The sequence below is a fragment of the Oryx dammah genome, unplaced genomic scaffold (genome assembly GCF_014754425.2).
Source record: "Oryx dammah isolate SB20612 unplaced genomic scaffold, SCBI_Odam_1.1 HiC_scaffold_2, whole genome shotgun sequence".
Classification (NCBI taxonomy): Eukaryota; Metazoa; Chordata; class Mammalia; order Artiodactyla; family Bovidae; genus Oryx; species Oryx dammah.
This window is the reverse complement of record NW_024070186.1, coordinates 950,081-971,862: the sequence shown is the minus strand read 5'-3', so window position 1 is coordinate 971,862 and position 21,782 is coordinate 950,081. Positions and strand designations below refer to the sequence as shown.

Below are 21,782 nucleotides of genomic sequence, written 5' to 3'. Positions count from 1 at the left end.
CAAGATGGTCAACACCAAAATCAGATTCATTATAGTCTTTGCAGCCAAAGATGGAGAAGCTCTATACAGTCAGCAAAAACAAGACCAGGAGCTGACTGTGGCTCCGATCATGAACTCCTTATTACCAAATTCAGACTTGAATTGAAGAAAGTAGGGAAAACCGCTAGACCATTCAGGTATGACCTAAATCAAATCCCTTATGATTATACACTGAAAGTGGGATATAGATTTAAGGGCCTAGATCTGATAGATAGAGTGCCTGATGAACTATGGAATGAGGTTCATGACATTTTACAGGAGACAGGGATCAAGACCATCCCCGTGGAAAAGAAATGCAAAAAAGCAAAATGGCTGTCTGGGGAGGCCTTACAAATAGCTGTGAAAAGAAGAGAGGTGAAAAGCCAAGGAGAAAAGGAAAGATATAAGCATCTGAATGCAGAGTTCCAAAGAATAGCAAGAAGAGATAAGAAAGCCTTCTTCAGCAATCAATAAAAAGAAGTAGAGGAAAAGAACAGAATGGGAAAGACTAGAGATCTCTTCAAGAAAATTAGAGATACCAAGGGAACATTTCATGCAAAGATGGGCTCAATAAAGGACAGAAATGGTATGGACCTAACAGAAGCAGAAGATATTAAGAAGAGGTGGCAAGAATACACAGAAGAACTGTACAAAAAAGATCTTCATGACCCGGATAATCATGATGGTGTGATCACTCATCTAGAGCCAGACATCCTGGAATGTGAAGTCAAGTGGGCCTTAGAAGGCATCACTACGAACAAAGCTAGTGGAGGTGATGGAATTCCAGTGGAGCTATTTCAAATCCTGAAAGATGATGCTGTGAAAGTGCTGCACTCAATATGCCAGCACATTTGGAAAACTCAGCAGTGGCCACAGGACTAGAAAAGGTCAGTTTTCATTCCAATCCCAAAGAAAGGCAATGCCAAAGAATGCTCAAACTACCGCACAATTGCACTCATCTCACATGCTAGTAAAGTAATGCTCAAAATTCTCCAAGCCAGGCTTTAGCAATACGTGAACCGTGAACTTCCTGATGTTCAAGCTGGTTTTAGAAAAGGCAGAGGTACCAGAGATCAAATTGCCAACATCCGCTGGATCATGGAAAAAGCAGAATTCCAGAAAAACATCTATTTCTGATTTATTGACTATGCCAAAACCTTTGACCGTGCAGATCACAATAAACTGTGGAAAATTCTGAAAGAGATGGGAATACCAGACCACCTAACCTTCCTCTTGAGAAATCTGTATGCAGGTCAGGAAGCAACAGTTAGAACTGGACATGGAACAACAGACTGGTTCCAAATAGGAAAAGGAGTGCATCAAGGCTGTATATTGTCACCCTGCTTATTTAACTTCTCTGCAGAGTACATCATGAGAAACGCTGGACTGGAAGAAACACAAGCTGGAATCAAGATTGCCGGGAGAAATGTCAATCACCTCAGATATGCAGATGACACCACCCTTATGGCAGAAAGTGAAGAGGAGCTAAAAAGCCTCTTGATGAAAGTAAAAGAGGAGAGCGAAAAAGTTGGCTTAAAGCTCAACATTCAGAAAATGAAGATCATGGCATCTGGTCCCATCACTTCATGGGAAATAGATGGGGAAACAGTGGAAACAGTGTCAGACTTTATTTTTGGGCTCCAAAATCACTGCCGATGGTGACTGCAGCCATGAAATTAAAAGACTCTTACTCCTTGGAAGAAAAGTTATGACCAACCTAGATAGTATATTCAAAAGCAGAGACATTACTTTGTCGACTAAGGTCCGTTTAGTCAAGGCTATGGCTTTTCCTGTGGTCATGTATGGATGTGAGAGTTGGACTGTGAAGAAGGCTGAGCGCCGAAGAATTTATGCGTTTGAACTGCGGTGTTGGAGAAGACTCTTGAGAGTGCCTTGGACTGCAAGGAGATCCAACCAGTCCATTCTGAAGGAGATCAGCCCGGGGATTTCTTTGGAAGGAATGGTGCTAAAGCTGAAACTCCAGTACTTTGGCCACCTCATGGAGAAGAGTTGACTCATTGGAAAAGACTCTGATGGTGGGAGGGATTGGGGGCAGGAGGAGAAGGGGACGATCGAGGATGAGATGGCTGGATGGCATCACCTACTCGATGGACATAGGTTTGGGTGGACTCTGAAAGTTGGTGATGGACAGGGAGGCCTGGCGTGCTGCCGTTCATGGGGTCGAAAGAGTCGGACACAACTGAGCGACTGAACTGAACTGAAGCTGAGAAACGTAGAGTAATGGGGAATGAGTTTATTTCTTCTCTGGTTTCCTAACGCTTTGTAAATAATATAGCTATGTTAGTTTGATAATGAAAGCACACACTCCTAACGAAAGTTCATTTGAACGCCAAGTAATGCGACTTGCCTGAAAGACGCGTTGATTTATCTGTAATTTGCCAAAGCAGGGAAAAGGGCGGACCAGCCCTGCTGGGCCTTTATGGTCCTTCTTTTAACTTCAGAGTCTGCAGTGTCACGGCCAACATCTTGTTCAGTGTCTTCTGACTCAGAACATGATTTTATTGATTTATTTAAAAATCCATCCTCCAAATCATATTTAAAACATAAAACATATCTGTTAGTGACCTGGAAATGTTGTGTTTCATGTTGTCTGGCTTCATGATCTCGTTCTTGGGGTCCCTCCTACCTTACCGGTCTGTCCCAGTCTCATTTGATGGTTTCTCTTGATTTTCCAGCCTATAAATGTGAAAGTCTCCTGACTCAGTATTCAGACTTCACCTTTGCTTCCATTATACTCATTCCTTAAATGATCTAAGTCCTGCAAGTCCACATTTATATCTTCATCACCAGTGTTGTATTTCAGCTTTGGAATCACTTACCCACCTACCTCCCTGCCACCTCTTCTTGAATGCTTAATAAACATTGTGTAAATACCAAATGCTTGAAATCCCTCAGAATTGCAGGGTTCTTTGCTTTTTCATCTTATAAAATGTCCCTCTACCTGTCTGATTTCTAACATAAAAGGGTTGGCATCATTCTCTGATCCCTGTTTCCTCTCTGCTGCAGCTGAACCCACTGGCAAACCTTTTCAGCCTTTCCTTCTAAGGACGCCTCCAATCTGACCGTTTGCCATCACCTCCGTTACTGCCACCAGAGAAGGCAAGTGACGTGGACTCAGTCACCCAGCTTATTCCTGAGGGAGTCAAAGCCCCATTCTGAGATATTTCATATGCAGCCAGTGTTCACCCTAAGTACACAATGTCTACCAGATATGTTTCATTTCATACTGATACCTCTTCATGACTTCAGTCCAAAAGAAAAGCGAAAATGAAGGTCACTCTGTCGTGTCTGACTCTTTGTGATCCCACAGACTCTACAGTCCATGGGATTCCCCAGGCCTGAAAGATGTTCAACCTGAAATCTAATCTTATCATCAAACAGAAATGAGCTTTGTCACGAAAGACAGGTTGTTTATGTTGCAGATTAGGTGACTACCAAAATGGCAACCCACTCCAGTATTCTTGCCTGGAGAATCCCACGGACGGAGTAGCCTGGTAGGCTACAGTTTGCGGGGTCGCAAAGAGTCAGACACGACTGAGCGAGTTCACTTCACTTCACTTCATGGTATCTGGTCAACATAACTCAGATGTACCAAGAGCTTTCACTCAGGAAAATGTGTGTTTCTGTGTGTGAGTGTGTGTGAGAGATACCATTTAATTAGAAAAAATACCCCCATAATGTGCTTGATGGTGGAATATACAGGGACAGACCATTTCCTTATAGAGTTTAGCATTTATTTATAGTTTTGTGTCTTCACAAAACTATAGGCTTGGGCTTGAGTGGCTAAGAAATAATAAATGAATAAACATGTTGAAATTGCATTAAAAGTTGTAATGCTTATACTTAAGGGAAAAACAGGCTATTCTGATAGAAAATAATAGGATATGATCTATTTAGAGAATACAGTCAGGAAATGACTCTCTGAAAAGTGGACATTTGGTCTGAGACCTGAAACAGAGGGAGACGATGAAATCCAGGAGCAAAAGCCTTGTGGGTGGAGAGAGCCAGGAAGAGCATTCTTAAATGTCAGGTACCAGTGAAGGAGCAAGTGAAATCTTAGACAAGGTTTTACAGGTCATGGCAGAGACGTTTGAGTTTCATTCCAGTTTGCATGGAAAGTCTTTAAAGAATTTAAAACACGAGAGTGATCTTTTTCTTTGCAAAGATTATTTTAGGTAATAAGATGAAAGCAGGCGTTAAACCCGTATGCGGGGAATGTTGACGCTCTTCACCTTCACAACACTGGGGTCACTATGAAAGAAGGAGGTCCCCCATGACTACATACTTGTGTAACCACAAGATGAATATTGCAGAGGGGGCCTGTGGGATTATAGGCTGGGCATGAGGTTGTATATTGACCCTTATTATCATCCCCAAACTTTGAGCTTCTGGGTACAGCAAGTTCCTTGCATATGAATGAGTTCTGTTCATAGAGTACATTCATTAAGCTCAACTTATTCATAAGCCCAGCAAAGTTACTCTAGGTACCCAGCTAACACAATCGGCTACATAGCACTGTATTGTAATAGGTTTATAATACTTTTCACACGAATAATACATTAAAAACAAACACAAAAATAAAGCAGGCACTTTTAATCTGACAGTACGGTACCTTGAAAAGCACAGTGGGATGGTACAGCAGCTGGCACACAGGCTGGCATCGAGTGGACAGGCACGGAGAGCTGCTGGCTAGAGGGGAGGAGGTGGGAGGCGGCAGAGCTGAAGGGCCTCAGCAGCAGGCGGCAGAGGGCGCACAGCAGGGCTGCCCACCCCTGACGCTGCCGGCACAGGCTCTGGGGCCTTGCTGGAGCAGACGCACGTTTGCATCTCTGAAAATTAGCAACTTGAAGGTGCAATGTAGGGGACTTACCGTACTATTAACCGAGCTGAGTGTTAAAAGTATCTTTAGGAATGATAGAAAATCATAAAGTGGTTACTTTTAGAACAGACTTCTCCCTGCTCCAGGGCATGGCAATCAACTTCAGTATTCTTGCATGGAGAATTTCATGAACAGAGGGGCCTGGCGGGCTATAGTCCATGGGGTCGCAAAGGGTTGCTCAGTTGTATCCGACTATTATGTATATATGTAGCTGAATATATACTCAGCTACAAGGTGGGCACCCCCTGCCCAAGCTGGGGTATATAATCTGAACCTCTTTCTGTTGGGCTGGTGGTTTAGTCTCTAAGTCGTGTCTCACTCTTGCAACCCCATGGACTGTAGCCCACCAGGCTCCTGTGTCCATAGGATTCTCCAGGCAAGAATACTGGAGTGGGTTGCCATTTCTTTCTCCAGGGGATCTTTCTGACTCAGGAATCAAACTTGGGTCTCCTGCATTGCAGGCAGATTCTTTACTGACTGAGCTATGAGGGAAGCCCTCTATTAGGCTGCTGCTGCTGCTAAGTCACTTCAGTCGTGTCCGACTCTGTGCACCCCCATAGACGGCAGCCCACCAGGCTCCCCCGTCCCTGGGATTCTCCAGGCAAGAACACTGGAGTGGGTTGCCATTGCCTTCTCCAATGCATGAAAGTGAAAAGTGAAAGTGAAGTCGCCCAGTCATGTCCGACTCTTAGCGACCCCATGGACCGCAGCCCACCAGGCTCCTCCGTCCATGAGATTTTCCAGGCAAGAGTACTGGAGTGGGGTGCCATTGCCTTCTCTGTCTATTAGGCTAGGCAGTCTCAACTGTTTTGGAAATACATGTCTAATGACTTTGCTTAAAATGAAAATCCAGGGTTCCCATCCCTTGGAGATTCTAATCTGATAGACTTGAGTTGAGGCCTGAGAAACTGCAACTTTAATAAGCACCCGAGGAGACTGCAGTGGGTGCTCAGGGCAACAGGGGAGATGGCGATGCCCCCGTGCTGACCCTAGCTCTCTGTCAGCTCCTGTCACCCACCAGGATCAGGCTACGGCAGCTCTCAGGAGATTTGAGCCTGCACTGTCTCGTTATTCTGCCTTCCTTCATCTATACTCACAGCGTCAGACGCTGTTGTGAGGAAGGCAAGGGCAGGAAGCTGACCTGAGCGCCTGGCATATCGTAGCTGCTTAGGAAACAGCATCCGCTCTTCGCTTTGTTCTTGCTTTTCTTTGATCTCCTTGGCTGCCTCCTCGCTAGTCACCTTGGTTTCCTGCTGCCGAGTCAGCACTGACCCGTGTTGGTTTGTGTCTCTTTTACAGTCTTCTTCCTCTTGCGTCCACCTTTCCCACAGATTCCCAGAGACCTGCAGATATCACCTTCAGTAAAGTTTTGTACTCTCTCTGCATCGTTATAAAGACACCAGAATAGAAATGATAATACCACCTTGTGCAGCCGTGGAATACCTGTTACTATCCAATATGCTTCTGTTTCCTGTTCCCTAGCTCACAGTTTTCTCTTGTAAAACCCCTTATCTTTCCTGTTTAATCTGAGCACTGTGAAGCAGAGAAGACTGTGCAGTGGATAAGTGAGATTCCGCAAAATGCTAAAAAAAATTATGAGAAATATTTGAATTACATTAGCTTCCAAAGAATATAAACAATGCTTGAACAGAGAGAGAAAAGTCAGTCCCTTCCGGGGCCCTGGGCACACTAATTTGTATACGTTGTCTTCAAAAATTCAAATCTGGAAGGCTCTTAAGTGTACAGAGAATAATAAGGAGACTAAAATATGGTTGAATTAATCCCTTTTTGGGATTCCCTGGTGGCTAAGATGGTAAAGAGTCTGCCTTCAATGCGGGAGACCCAGGTTTGATCCCTGGATCAGGAAGATCCCCTGAAGAAGGAAATGGCAACCCACTCCAGATTCTTGCCTGGAAAATTCCATGGACAAAGGAGCCTGGCAGGCTACACAGTCCATGGGGTCCTAAAGAGTCAGAAATGACTGAATGACTTCACTTTCACCTTCAATCCTGTTTTCTTGAATCTTCATGTGTGTTTGAAGTAAAGAATCTGTTTTAATTTGAAATTAAAAGGAAATATTCTTAGAATTAAATGTGATTGCATGCAAACTCTAGGTTGTACTGGAGGAGAATCAGGGGGAAACTAAATGATATATTTGGGAAATCTGGAGAGACAAGTTTGCTAGATTACATTTAATCTACCTTTTAATAGGTCCAATAACATGTCAAAGAAATAACTATGTCTTTCAGACCAAAAATACTATCATGTGGTTTTGTTCAATCACTAATTTGTGTCCAGCTCTCTGTGACCCCATGGACTTCCGCACTGCAGGCCTCCCTACCCTTCACCATCTCCCAGAGCTTGCTCAAACTCATGTCCATTGAGTCGGTGATGCCATCCAACCATCTCATCCTCTGTCTTCCCTCTCTCCTCCCTCCTTCAATCTTTCCCAGCATCAGGGTCTTTTCTAATGAATCACCTCTTCACATCAGGTGGCCAAAGGATTGGAGCTTCAGCATCAGTCCTTCCAGTGAATATTCAGGGTTGGTCTTCTTTAGGATGGACTGGTTGGATCTCCTTGCAGTCCAAGGGGCTCTCAAGAGTGTTCTCCAGGCCCACAGTTCACAGAACCTTTTGCATAGCTCTTCTCTGTGTTCTTACCTCCTCTAGTTAATCTCTTCTGCCTCTGTTAGGTCCTCACTCTTTCTGTCCTTTATCACGCCCATCCTTGCATAAAATGCCCTTAATATTGCTAATTTTCTTAAAGAGATCTCGAGTCTTTCATAGTCTGTTGTTTTCCTCTTTTTCTTTCATTGTTCTCTTAAGAACAGATATATACACATACATACCATATCTTCTTACTTCTCCTTGCTGGTCTGTGTAACTCCACATTCAGTTGGGTGTATCTCTCCATCTGTCTTTTCCGTTTCACTTCTTTTCTTTCCTCAGCTATGTGTAAGGCCTCTTCATACAGCCTCTGTGCCTCCTTGCATTTCTTTTTCTTTGGGATGATTTTGGTCACTGCCTCCTGTATGATGTTACAAACTTCCATCCATAGTTCTTCTGGCAGTCTCTACCAGATCTAATCCCTTAAATCTATTCATCACCTCCACTATATGAGCATAAGGGATTTGATTTAGGTCGTACCTGGATAGCCTAGTGGTTTTCCCTAGTTTCTTCAATTAAAGCTTGAATTTTGCAATAAAGAGCTGATGATCTGAGCCACAGTCAGCTCCAAGTCTTGTTTTTGCTGACTCTATAGAGTTTCTTCATCTTTGGCTACAAATAATATAATCAGTCTGATTTTGGTGTTGACCATCTGGTGATGTCCATGTATAGAGTCATTCATGTGGTCTTACTTTGCCTTTAAGTAAATTAAGAAAAGTTTTACAAAGGAATGAAATTTAAACCACAATTAGCTACCAATTTTTTATTTAAGAGAATAAAATGGCTTCCTCCTCCCCTATTGTTTGCAAAGGCAGGAAAAAAAGCTTGACCTTCCCAAGCAGCTCACCTATATAGCTCATATTTAATTTGAAGGAAGAGAGGTTGGGTGGGCCAGGAATCATGAGTGTGAAAATGTAGGAATAATAGGTATGCAAATGCAGGGACATTTGCATCATTCCTACATTTTTCTGTAGGCCCTGTTGGGAGCAAGTCAGCCTCTCCTCACTAGGGTGGTGGCTAAACCAGCATCCTGGGCTAGAAAATTACGCAGTGGCCAGAGAGTCCTGAGTGAATCCCAAACGCTGGACCCATGTGCACAGGTTTCTTTACTGAGTGAAGGTGCCTAATGACTTCATTTTATATTTTGGAGAAAGGGCTTTGTTTAGCATTATTTGACTTTCTTTCTTTTTTTCTTTTTTTTTTTTGGCTTAATTGATTTCCTAGTGGAAAATAAAAACTTGTGTTTCTGCTTCACTAAACGGATCACGTCAGGATGAAAACTACGGGCATGAGATTGATTTTCAGGGCAATTCTGATTTCATTTTTTATTTTTCATTTATTTGGCTGCGTTAGGTTTCACTTGCGCCACGCGGGGTCTTCGTTCCTGCATGAAGGCTCTTAGTTGTGGCACATGAGGTTCACTTCCCAGACCAGGGACGGGACTCGTGGCCCCCTGCATTGGGAGCACAGTGTCTTAGCCACTGGACGACCGGGGAAGTCCCTGATTTTAGTTTTAAAATTAAAGTGCTGGTTGTAAGTGATTCCCGCTAAGCAATGAAACAGTAGATTTAGCTAAAATCAGTTACTCTCATTTGGTAGGCTTTAATAAAGAGTAATAGGTTTCAAGTTTACTTCACTTATTTAACAAATATTTGTTGAACACCTATTTTGTACCAAATACTATTCCAGAGGTTGTGACTACATTAATCCAAAAGACAAACCAACCTCCGTCATATCCCTTGGAGTGTGCATTCCAATGTCAGAGCAAGATAATAATCCTAATTTTCAAGAAAGGAAGCAGATTATGTGAAGGACCATTTTGTCTAAAAGATTACTTCTATACCGCAAGAACCACAGAAACTGGGGAGTATTTTAATGTTGTTTCAAATGTATTTGTAGAGAATCAAATGTGGATAAAATGCCACACACATTTTTTACTATTGCCTTTGAGATTTTCTAATTTCTCATTCCCTCATTCATTTTACTTTTGATGAGTTCTGTCCTCCCATCTTAATTAAAAATCACCCTTTTCCAAAATTGAATTTACTTACTAAATTTTGAGAGATAATACGGTTGAAAAACATTACCACTTGTCGCTGAAGTTCACACAGCTGAACAATGGAATTTGCACTATTTAACAATAGCTGGGAGATGGAAGCAACCTAGATGTCCATTGACAGATGAAAGGATAAAGAAGATGTGGTACGTGTGAACACAGTGGAATATTACTCAGCCATTGGAAGGAACACGTCTGACTCAGTTCTAATAGGTGGATGCACCCAGAGCCTATTATGCAGTGATGTGCGTCGGGAGGGTCCAGACAGACGCAGCATATCAGCACGTACATGTGAGTTCTGGAAAGGGGGCACTGATGACCCTCCTGCAGGGCAGCGATGGGCACGCAGACTGAGAGAGCGGACTGTGGATGCAGGGAGGGGTGAGGAGAGGGTGGGAGAGCTGAGGGGGTCGTGGTGAGACACACGCAGCCCCGTGTGCAAGATTAGACAACCTGCGGAAATCTGCTGTATGACGCAGGGAGCTCAAACCTGGTGCGCTGGGCCAACCTAGAGGGGAGGGGCGGGGGGTGGGAGCGAGGTTCAAGAGGGAGGGGACGTATGTATTCAGGTACCCACGGCTTATTCATGCTGATATATGGCAGAAACCAACACAATATTATAAAGCAATTATCCTCCAACTAAAAATAAATAAAATTTTAAAAGAATTATAAAATGGAATTTGCAAAGCTTACCAATGATTTTTCTAATACCAGATTATGATAGTTTACCAAATTTGCTTAGAATTTATTTATCTTTATTAGCTTTTATCTTTGCTTATTAGAAAATTTAAAATTTCTTGATCTTGGTTATTTTACATCATCAGGATAACCATTTTTTATCAAGTTATTTTTATTTAGTCATTCGCATGAATGGTTAAATATATTTTCAGATGTTTTTAAACAGGTATTCCTGCATATAGTACAAAATCCAAACAATAGAAAGGGAATATGGGACTTCTCTGACAATCCAGTTGTTAAGACTCCACTCACCCAATGTCAGAGACGGTGATGGCGCCCCACTCCAGTACTCTAGCCTGGAAAACCCCGTGGACGGAGGAGCCTGGTGGGGGTTCCCAAGTGCAGTCCCTGGCTGGGGAATTAACCTGCATGTCGTGGCCAAGAAGGACAAGAAAAGGTGGGGAGAGCATGTGGTGAACTCACCCTCCTTTCCAATTCTTGGTCCTCAGTCACTCAGCTGCCCTCCTCCAGCCGTTTATTCTTCTAGCTCATTCCAGTGATACTCTAAAGAGCTTCTCAAGCTCTAAAATGTGCATATGAATCTTGTTAAAATATAGATTCTTATCCAGGGGGTTTGCACTGAGGCGTGAGATTCTCCATTTCTCAGAAGCTCCCACGGGAGGCTGCTAGCTTCAGTCACAGCAAGTTTCTTTCTATCTGCCTCTGTGTTTATTTGTTTATTGGTCTTAAGAGAGCAAGATGTCCTCACACACAAACAGAACTTTCTGCTTCCTACCAGGACTTCAGCCCTAGGGGTCCAGCTTTGAGTTTTGCATTGTTACAGAGTTCTTTCCTAATCTTTGTCTGAAGCAATCATTTACACAGTATTTTAAAAATCCAATTGCAAATGAAGGATGGAAGGTAGCAATATAACCATTTGAAGCACGCTACTACGTGATGTGAAAATGGTAATGACTATGAGAATCCCTCTTTGCAAATTTTTCATCTTTTTTTTTTAAATAAGGTTAGAAAAAGTTCTCAGTTCCAAGCAACCTTCTACATTTTGGCAGAGGACTCACTGAGAACTTTAGCTTGCAGCCAGTACCATTCATCTAATGAGGATGTCATCATACTTGGAAATGATACAATTAAGCTCCCTGAAAGCAGTATGAAGTGCGAAGATCATTTAAATATTTTAAAGTCGTAGTCGTTCATATTCTCTGTGCCTGGATAGTCTCTAGCGACATCCTGATCAATATCACAAGGGATAAGGATGTTGTTTTGGTTGGGCCTGTATGTAAATGCAATTCAGAAAGCTTGGGGGGAACTCATAAAAGAAAATTAAAATTTCATGCGAGTTTCTTCCCCTCGGCAAGAAAATAAAGGCTTATAGGATTCAAATTTGCCTGTCTGTGTTGTCTGTAGAGTATGTTCATATGATACTTGTTAACATAACACAAGATTTGGTTTTAAAAGAGAATCGATATTAGAGGTACTTTTCAGAAATAAAGATTTGGACCGTCAAAGTCTCAATTTCTGTGTTTTGGGCAGGAACAACCACTGGGGACAAATTTCTCTTTGATCAGACAGTATCCAGCAGTGTCTCCTTGGGTGTGACTGGCTCCAGGGTCTGCATGTGGAGTGTTCTTAGACTTGGTGCTGAGCTGCTTGTCTTGAAGGACCTAGGGCTCTGAGGGGAGACTGATCTGGATTCTCTTGAGCGTGTACCATTCTACCTCCAGTTGGGAGTCCAGACCTAGGCCATGTAGAGGTGTACTAAATGGTATACACAGAGTTAGAGAAAAAAAAAGCAGCATCTCCTCCTGAAGTTTCAATCGAATTAAAGATTTGGCAGGTCAAATTATTAAAAGTTTTATTATGTTAAAACATAAAAACACTCAAACAAGCATAAATACACAACACAGCAGAATGCAAAATTCTGATGGATTTTAAGTTAAACATAAGATTTCAATAGATAAAGGTCTGTCTAGTCAAGGCTAACACTCAAACAAGCATAAATACACAACACAGCAGAATGCAAAATTCTGATGGATTTTAAGTTAAACATAAGATTTCAATAGATAAAGGTCTGTCTAGTCAAGGCTATGGTTTTTCCACTGGTCATGTATGGATGTTAGAGTTGGACTAGAAAGAAAGCTGAGCACCGAAGAATTGATGCTTTTGAACTGTGGTGTTGGAGAAGACTCTTGAGAGTCTCTTGGATTGCAAGGAGATCCAATCAGTCCATCCTAAAAGTCCTGAGTGTTCATTGGAAGGACTGATATTGAAGCTGAAGCTCCAATACTTTGGCCATTTGATGCGAAGAGTTGACTCATTTGTTAAGACCCTGATGCTGGGAAAGATTGAAGGCAGGAGGAGAAGGGGACGACAGAGGATGAGATGGCTGGATGGCATCACTGACTCAATGGACATGAGTTTGGGTGGACTCCAGGAGTTGGTGATGGACAGGGAGGCCTGGTGTGTTGCAGTCCATGGGGTCACAAAGAGTCGGACACGACTGAGCAACTGAACTGAACTGAGATTTCAAAACAATATCAAGATTAGGTCAGTGACTCCAGGCCCCTGGGAATACATACGTAATGGCTTTGGCCAGTAGAAGGCTATTTCAATGGGAAAATTTTAGAAGTACTGTGATGTACACGAAGAGGTCAGAAACAAGATCATTTGAATGGTGATGACATTTCTTCGTCTCCTAAGGGCTTTGGAGAGAGCCTGCACAGAATACTTGGGAGCCAAGAGAGTTGTTGCCGTGTTTCTGAAATGCTGGCTTTCTGAAGGAGACGAGGAAGGGACATAGAGGTTGCTGAGAGATCCAGACTGGTCTAGAAGATGTCACCAATGAACTTTTAATAAGTGATCTCTGTAGAGAAAAATCTGTGACTCTGAGCTCTTTGTAGACTGGAGAGGCAAAAATGTTTTTCTAGAATTAATCCATTTCTACTGGAAGTAGAGAATAAGTCACTTCTTTATAGAAGGTATCCTTGGTAGTAAATATCACAGAGACTGGGCTTTAATCCCTCCCTCAAACCTTGGAATGGACACCAAAGTTATCTAGGTCTCCATGTTCTCATCTAGGAAATGGGCCAAGTATGAGGATGAAAGGCGTTAGCAGTGGATTAGTGTTCGCCTTCTTCTCTCCCATTTCCTTCTATATTCTTCCTTTCCAACCCCCATTCCCCATGGATCTGGGAGTCTACAATGAATAGCATGTCTCCATTTAAATGGGAAGCTGGTGCCCTATGCTAGGGACTCGGGGGAAAGACCTGGGTCTCCACCAGCCCTGAGAGTCCCTCTGATGATACATGAAAGCTTTTGGCTAAGGAGGCATTCAGGGAAATAATCAGCTACCTACAACATAAACACTTAGATCCTACTGTGTGCTGGCACTCTACTGAATTTACACGGAAGGATGACCTAGAAAAAAACACAAGAAAGCTGTGTGCCATTTAGATGCCTATCACACGTGCATAATCGATTCTTCAAAAGGTTAGACACCCTTGGCATATGTCTGCTTAATGATACGCCCGTGATGGGTTGATAATCATCCTGGCTTTGTTCTACGTAATTCTAAGGTGAATGTCACGCTTCTTCTCTGGAGATTCCAGGACTGGTATTCAGAAGAGCATCTGTTTCTCAGCAGATCACCGGGCAGGAGCTACTCTTTCCCAAACAGGACTACTCACGCTGCGAGTACACGAGGCTGTATGAGGCGCCGACTGCCACTGAATTCTCTTTGGAGTTGAAATGCAATTACATATTGAGAACAAGCGCTAAATATAACAGAAAAGGCCAAATACCTAATTTTTTTTTTTTGCTTTGTATTTGAGGGGTATTTGCAAGGAGAATTAATTATCCTGAACACACCATAATCCTTAATTGAAATGCACAGATCAGGCAATCGGTTGAATCCTTTAGTGGCTTTTTTCAGAAGCTGCTCTGAAACATGGATTTTTTCTTGTGTTCATAAGCAATTGTAAAGATGCTAAGGAGATTAATAAAAGAAGCAAGCCACTAAAATTATATAGAATGAAATACCGTAACACATGCCCTCAGAGTATAGAATGAAATACCATAATACAAGCCATAAGAACTGGAAAAAACAGGCTATATGTTGCACGAGGCAATTATGTGACTGGGAGTGCTGCAGTTCATGGGGTCGCAAAGAGTCAGACACAACTGACCGACTGAACTGACCTGGGAATGATTATTACAAAAGTTCAAGCTGTAATCTTCTTCTGGAAGGATGGAAATACAGTTTGATTGGTGCTCAGAAGGGTTTTCACTAGATGAATGATCCGTGGGTGTTTAGTGTTGTTTAAATCTTTTTTTAGATGTGTTGTATTTCCTAACTTTTAAAAGTGGAAAAGACAAAACAACAAAATGCAGTGAAGGGAAAGCAAAAATTAAGTCTTTTTAGATGAGCAATATAATACAGTAATCATAATAAAAGTTGGTGGATCTCAGGTTGGTGGATGTATCTTCTTATTGCACTTCTACAAAATTTAAATACATGCTGTGTGCAAGACACAACTATAAAGTACAAGTCCCTACAATGATCAAAAGTAGAAAGATGAGAAAAGGTATACCTGATAAGTACCAACAAAAGCAAGCTGTTGTGGCTGTTTAGATCACGAGAGGGGCTTCCCAGATGGTTCAGTGCAAAGAATCCACCTGCCACACAGGAGACGCTGGTTTGATCCAAAAAGCCTGGTGGGCTACAGTCCAGGGGGTCGCAAAGAGTCAGACACGACTTAATAAGTAAACGGCAACAGCGGCAGAAACCGTGGGAGACCGGTGCTCAGGCCGGAATGGAACGTTGGTTCTCTCTGTCTCCAGCTCCTTCCGCCACTCCTCCTTTGAGCTGCTCATCCAGGCATCTTCGCTGACCTCCCAGGACTTCTGATAATTATCCCCACCTACTTTTGTCTTATTCCTAGCTAATCGTTTTTAAAGCCCAGGATCTTCGCTTTCTCAACCCTCATAGTACTTATCCGTGTACCACTGATGTGGTGCTTATCATACTCTGTTTTAATGTTATTGATATTCATGCAATTCTTTAATTAAGCTGTAACATCCTGAAGCTAGAGACTATAACTTGAAGTGAAGTGAAGTCGCTCAGTCGTGTCCAACTCTTTGAGACCCCGTGGACTGGATAGCCTACTACACTCCTCTGTCCATGGGATTTTCCAGGCAAGAGTACTGGAGTGGGTTGCCATTTCCTTCTCCAGAAGCTCTTCCTGACCCAGGGATAGAACCAGGTATCCCACACTGCAGGTCTCATTAGCTATCTATTTTATCCACAGTAGTATGTATATGTAAAGATTGAATGATCCTCTTAACAATGGTTTTTATTGAGTACTTATTTGTGCCAGACATTATACTAATATTTCTCACAAATCCCTAGAACATACCTGTACAGTAAGCAACAGTATCACTCTCACAGCCCACCAGTCAGTGCCCCCCACCCTCCCGCCCAATCCCCTGATCAGCGCCCAGTTGCTCATAGCTGTAAACCTCTTTCTGTCTCACCCTTTATTGCCTCCCTTATTTCTTACTGCCCTGCCCACTTCCTTACTTCCTGTATTCACCAGCAACGTAAAATATGACACTCCTCATCCTTGTCTCAGAGTCTGCTTTTAGGGAAATCAAACCTAAGGACACTGAGGTTTAGAATGTGAATAAACTGTTTATCAATTGGCAGACTCAAGCTGTCAACCAGAACCCATGCTCAGAAGCACCAGCCCTTCCTGCTACCTGGATGGTAGATGCCTCAACGCAGGCTAAGAAATACTCTGTTCTTAACATGGTGGGTTTTAAGTGCAAGCAGAAGTTGACGCTAACGTGTGCTTCTGCAGGTCAGTGCCGTTTTCCGTTCTGGGGTGTCTCCTTTCTACCCCAGCACATCAGGATATGCACATTAGGTACCGGTAGCTAAATATATACGCTCATCCTTCCTTACTGTGAAGTTCTCACACTTGTTTCCCTGCTGACTGTCTTCTCCTTGGTGGTCTGCAGATAGCAACTTCATCCTCGCCAACGCCCAGGTGGCCAAGGGGTTCCCCATCGTCTACTGTTCGGATGGCTTCTGTGAACTCGCTGGGTTTGCCCGAACAGAAGTTATGCAGAAGAGCTGCAGCTGCAAATTCTTATTCGGAGTCGAAACTAACGAACAACTGATGCTCCAGATAGAAAAGTCCTTGGAGGAAAAAACAGAATTCAAAGGAGAAATTATGTTCTATAAGAAGAATGGTGAGTCGACCTCCTTTGTCGGGGGCTCCTTGGACAGTAGTGAAACGTCACCTTCTTTCAACTGCCATTGGTGTGATTGCTCCATAACCCCCATTAAGGCTTAATGATCTTAGCAGCATAAACTACTTGAAAATTTAGAAAGTTTATAGTTATACAAAATCAACATATTAACTGAGTTAATATATATTAAAATAGAGTGGATTACTATTATGTTGTGGTCATGCTTAAGATATATATCAGATGTGATGATGGTTAATATAGTAACAGGTGATCTTCTATCCAGAGGTAGTTTGCCATCTTAAAGAACACTTGAAGAATAGAGTCACTAGGGACAGAGACTCTGTCTGCTGGCATAAAAATTAATTTAAAGGACATGAGTGTAGGTATTTTCTTTTCCAGTTTCCTGACCACAAAGCCTTTCTCACCATTCTTAAATTCTGGAGACAAGGTAAGAAACACACGGGGTCTCAGGGTGGGAGTAAATCTGCCTGGATTCAAAACTGCCACTGGGGAAATGCTGAGTCTTTTTTATGGGTGTGGCTTTGTGAGTGTCTCCTAAATGGAAAAGTATCCAGGGATGGGTATGGCTTCTATTCCCTTCTGCGTGGGACTAGCTATCACCATCCTGTGGTAGGGGGAGTGAGTCCAGGAGGCGTCATATTGGAGAAAAGCCAAATCAAGACTGAGAGCAAACCATGTCTTCCTAGTTTCTGAAATTCTCTTTCTTTAATAGTCTTCCTTTGAGTAACATAGGCCCCTGAGTTTTATTTAGCTGGGCACACGACCTTCAAGCTACAGAATATGTTCCCCAGCCTTCTTTGCAGTTAGCTTGGCATGTGACAGGGTTCCTGCCAATTACAGGAAAGAAGAATGACTTATGCAATATCTGAGCAAACTCCCTAAAAAATGAAATTGTTTGCCCTCTAGTTTCTCTTCTCCTTTCCTATGGTGTTGTGGACTGAATTGTCTCTTTAACTTTCATATATCAAAGCCCTAATCCTGTAAAGCAATCATCAATCAATTAAAAAGAAATATAAGTTTTATTTTTTTTGTTTTATTTATTTATTTTAATTTAATTTTATTTTATTTTTTAATTTATTTTTTATTTTACTTTACAATTCTGTATTGGTTTTGCCATACATTGACATGAATCCACCACAGGTGTCCATGCGTTCAGGTTTGGGAATGCATGTACACCCGTGGTGGAAATATAAGTTTTAAAAAAGCCCTAATCCCTAATGGGCTATAGAGGTAGGGCCTTTAAAGGTATAATTAAGGTTAACTGAGGTCATAAGGATGGGGTCTTAGTCCAACATGACTGGTGTCCTTCTATGAAGAGGAAGAGACATCAGGAATGTGTGTATGTAGAGGAAAAGTTGTGTGGAAACCCAGCCGTAAGGTAGCTGTCTACCAGCCAAGGAGAGAGGCCTCACCTTGATCTGAGAAGTCCAGCCTCTGTCTGGAACTATGAGAAAATAAAGTTTTGTTGTTAAGTCACCCCGTTTGTGGTATTTTGTTATGACAACCCCAGTATGCTCCTACGTTAAGGGTTGGGATGCTCAGGCAAGGCTGGAAAGCCAGGTTTGATGGTTTGTCAAGGATGGCACCATAGACAAACGCAAAGCAGCGGCAGGTACGGCGGCTGCGTGTGGCCACAGGCCCACCTTTCCCATCCTGGACAAAGACAGATTGTTCCATCTGGTTTGAATCACTCTCTTAGGTCGTTTTTTACAACATTTAAATTGCACTCTAATTCAAGGTTTCTCAGCCTTGGCACTGTCAGCATTTGGGGCCAGTAATTCTTTGTCGTGGGGTTTGTCCTGGGCATTGTGGACAATTAGCATCATCTCAGGCCTCTTTAACACAGTGTTGGGGTCATTTTTAGGAGGAGACGTTGGAACCTGAACATGGAACTTCATCCCCTTTCCAAGGTTATCCTTGGAGGACATTCCTTGAGTGTGTGAATTTTGGATGCACAGTGGTTGTGAAGCATTGGCGAGCACTCCTCTGGGAGGAGCAGGGCATCCGATTCTCTGGCACCAGGAAGACGGTTGAGGCCACTGTGCGCTTCTCAGTGTCAGTGGATAAGGCCTGCATTGCAAATATGATAAAGCAGAAGCCTTCTAGTTCCCTCTAGTTCAGTTCAGTTCAGTCACTCAGTCGTGTCCGACTCTTTGTGACCCCATGAATTGCAGCACGCCAGGCCTCCCTGTCCATCACCAACTCCCAGAGTTCACTCAGACTCACATCCATCAAGTCAGTGATGCCATCCAGCCATCTCATCCTCGGTCGTCCCCTTCTCCTCCTGCCCCCAATCCCTCCCAGCATCAGAGTCTTTTCCAATGAGTCAACCCTTCACATGAGGTGGCCAAAGTACTGGAGTTTCAGCTTTAGCATCAGTCCTTCCAAAGAAATCCCAGGGTTGATTTATTTAGCTCCCTCTAAATATATCACAGTCCTTGGAGAGAGGGCCTGAGATGAAAGAAAGTGGAGGCCATCCCTGAGAATGTAGACTGGTAGGGAGTGATAAAAACTGCCATCCGGTGAACAAACGGAAAAGGAAAAGCTTCTTCTGAAATATCTGCTGACTGCAGACTTGTCTTTCTTAAGATAGTTACCTTGTACTGGTCTCTGCAAATCCATTTGCGTTTCTTCCTTTTTACGCCTTCTCACAATATCCGAATGGGGCACCTCTGAGAAAGGTTTAGGCTGAGGAGGAGACGGTGGCAAGGCCAAAAGATGGAGACCTTCGAGGCCAGATGGGTGGGAACATGGAGCTCAGGTGGGAGTGAGCCCCCGGCACGGTTTCCTGAACCTGCTTTGTTATAAAAATGCCCACTGCTCGTGGACCTCTTTGGATGCAACTCTTTAAAGGACCAAGAAAGAATAAAGGTTTTAAAATTAAAGAATAATTAAGAAGGATAGCTAGTTTCACAAATAAACATAATACACAAAAGTTTCTTTGGTAACATAGAGCCATATTTTATGCTTATGTGCAGGAGTTCACATTGCTCATTACTTATCCTCCCTCTAAACTTCCTAGATTCTACCCATGTACCGGAAATAGTGGCACTAAGAAGTCTTCTCATAAAGCTGTCCCCTTTGGTTCTGCTGATATGGAAAAGGCATCCACCGTGGCTGATCACGTGTGTGGGTGTGCTAACCCAGGGAGACCATTTTGTCAATTTGATGTTTATCGTCTCCTTGTTTCTTTAATATCAGAGATACTTACACCTGTGTGGTTCCCTCCTTTTCATACACACAGCATAGTTTGCGCCCTGTTCTATAACTTGCAGAAGAATATCCTTTACAATGGTGGATACCTTGCAGAACAACACATGCTGGGTGGCAGTCACCCGTTCTTTCCGACAGCATGACATCCTGTGGACCCGTCATAGGACTGCGCAGTATTCCATGGCGTGACGCCATACGCACCCACCCTGGAATGCTGTCAGTCACGGCGTCACACCGTCTGGGCCATCACCGCAGCATTGCGTGGTACGACATCATACGCCCCACCCTCCCGTCTCGGGTCCGGCGCGTGGACCCATGACAGTGTCCCCTGGTCGGTTCAGTAAATCCCCTGCCGGATATTTGTGTTCACTCTAGAATGTGATCTCTTTCCTTTGCTCTATCTCTCTCTCTCTTTGAAGTCCTCCTCTTGTCCTTTGGAAAGTTTTGGGTTCTTTTCCAAGTTATTTTTATATCAGATGTTTGTCTTAATACAGTCCCGCTTTTTAAAGTTTTTTCCTCATTTCCTATCATAAGAACGGTCATATCAGCATCACCAGGAGCCACTTCTCCCCGCTCTTCTCCCCGCTAGCTGCCTGCAAGGGATGCCCCATCGGTGCCACCGTGACGCTAAGCCTGTAGGGCGCGCGGCACTCGCGGCCTGCTTATCTTACTGGCTGCGAGCCGCCCCGCCTTCCGCAGTGATGCTCACGTTGGCAGAGCGGTCAGGGCAGCTGCACGCGCTTCGTCGCGCCCACCTTTCCTCATCCAGCCTTAGTGCTGCAGTGAAACGTGCCCACTGATCACCATTGCTTTGTCCCACGGTTTCTCTGATCACGTCTTGGTTGTCAGAAGCTCACTCTCTGAGCCGTCTCAGGAAGAGCTCACGGAAACCGTCTCCCTGAACTCTTGCGCGTTAGTAACAGTGCGACTGTGGTCTTTAGGACTTGGAGACCAGTTCGCTGAAAATTAAACCTTCGGTTTGTGTTTTACTCACTTTACCATCTCAATTGTGTTCATTCTCACGGACTTGCATAGAGTATTGTTTTACTCTAAAACTGCTGCTAATTAAGTGAGTGGGGGTTTTGTCCTGGATATTCAAGTAACTGTTTCATTATTTCATTCATTTCCTGTCATTTCATTTTGTTTCTTCATTTCATTTTATTTTAATCTAATAGTTGTACTAGAATGTATCTTGGCATAGGCTAGGGTCAGCATACTTCTTCTGTGAAGAATCAGAGAGTAAGTATTATGCATGTTAGGAATTTTCTAGTCCATACAGCCTGTGTTACAAATACCCATCAATGTCATCATAGTCTGAAAACAACCCTAGAAAATACGTAAATGAATATGTGTTACTGTCTTCCAATAAAGATTTTATTTACAAAAATAGGAAGTGGGCTGGGTTTAGCCTGCATCCAGGTTACCGATACCTGGTATAGAATTTGGGGGGTCAGATTCCTCTCTCTTGACGTGTGATATGCCGGGTAGTGTTTAAGTCCCTTTTACTTGGGAAATTTTTCTGGGATTTTAATCATCACTGATCTGTCTTCTTGCTTTGATTCTCCTCTTTACGATTACTTATTACATGTGTGTTGGATCCTTGCCTGCCCTCTGTACATATTATTTTCTTTCTCTTTTTAATTTATTTTTTCTTCTTCATTGTTTTTACTTGTCCAGTATATTTTCTTTCCTTTCTTTTTGTGGTATATCTATTCACACCGCATTTCTTCTCTTTAAGTCTTCAGTTATTTGTCTTTCATTTATATCCTCTCCTGAGCTCAGTTAGCTCATATAATTTCTATAATTTTTTTCCTACTATCTTAGGGCTTCGGTCACAAACCACAAACTGGGTTTCTTAAACAACAGACATTTATTTTCTTACAATTCTAGAGGCTAGAAGCCGCGAATCAAGGTGTTGGATGGGTTGGTTTCTTCTGAAGCCTCTTCCCTTGGCTTAGA

At 43.0% G+C, this 21,782-nt stretch overlaps 1 protein-coding gene across 1 annotated transcript in view; it reads left to right on the top strand.

Annotated features, from left to right (window-relative positions):
• The window catches only part of KCNH8 (potassium voltage-gated channel subfamily H member 8), a 476,728-nt gene that overhangs the window by 145,838 nt on the left and 309,108 nt on the right, over positions 1-21,782 (top strand). The window contains exon 2 of the mRNA XM_040263440.1: positions 16,356-16,589. Within this exon, the coding sequence (XP_040119374.1) occupies positions 16,356-16,589 (234 nt within the window). The remainder of the gene's footprint in view (positions 1-16,355; positions 16,590-21,782) is intronic.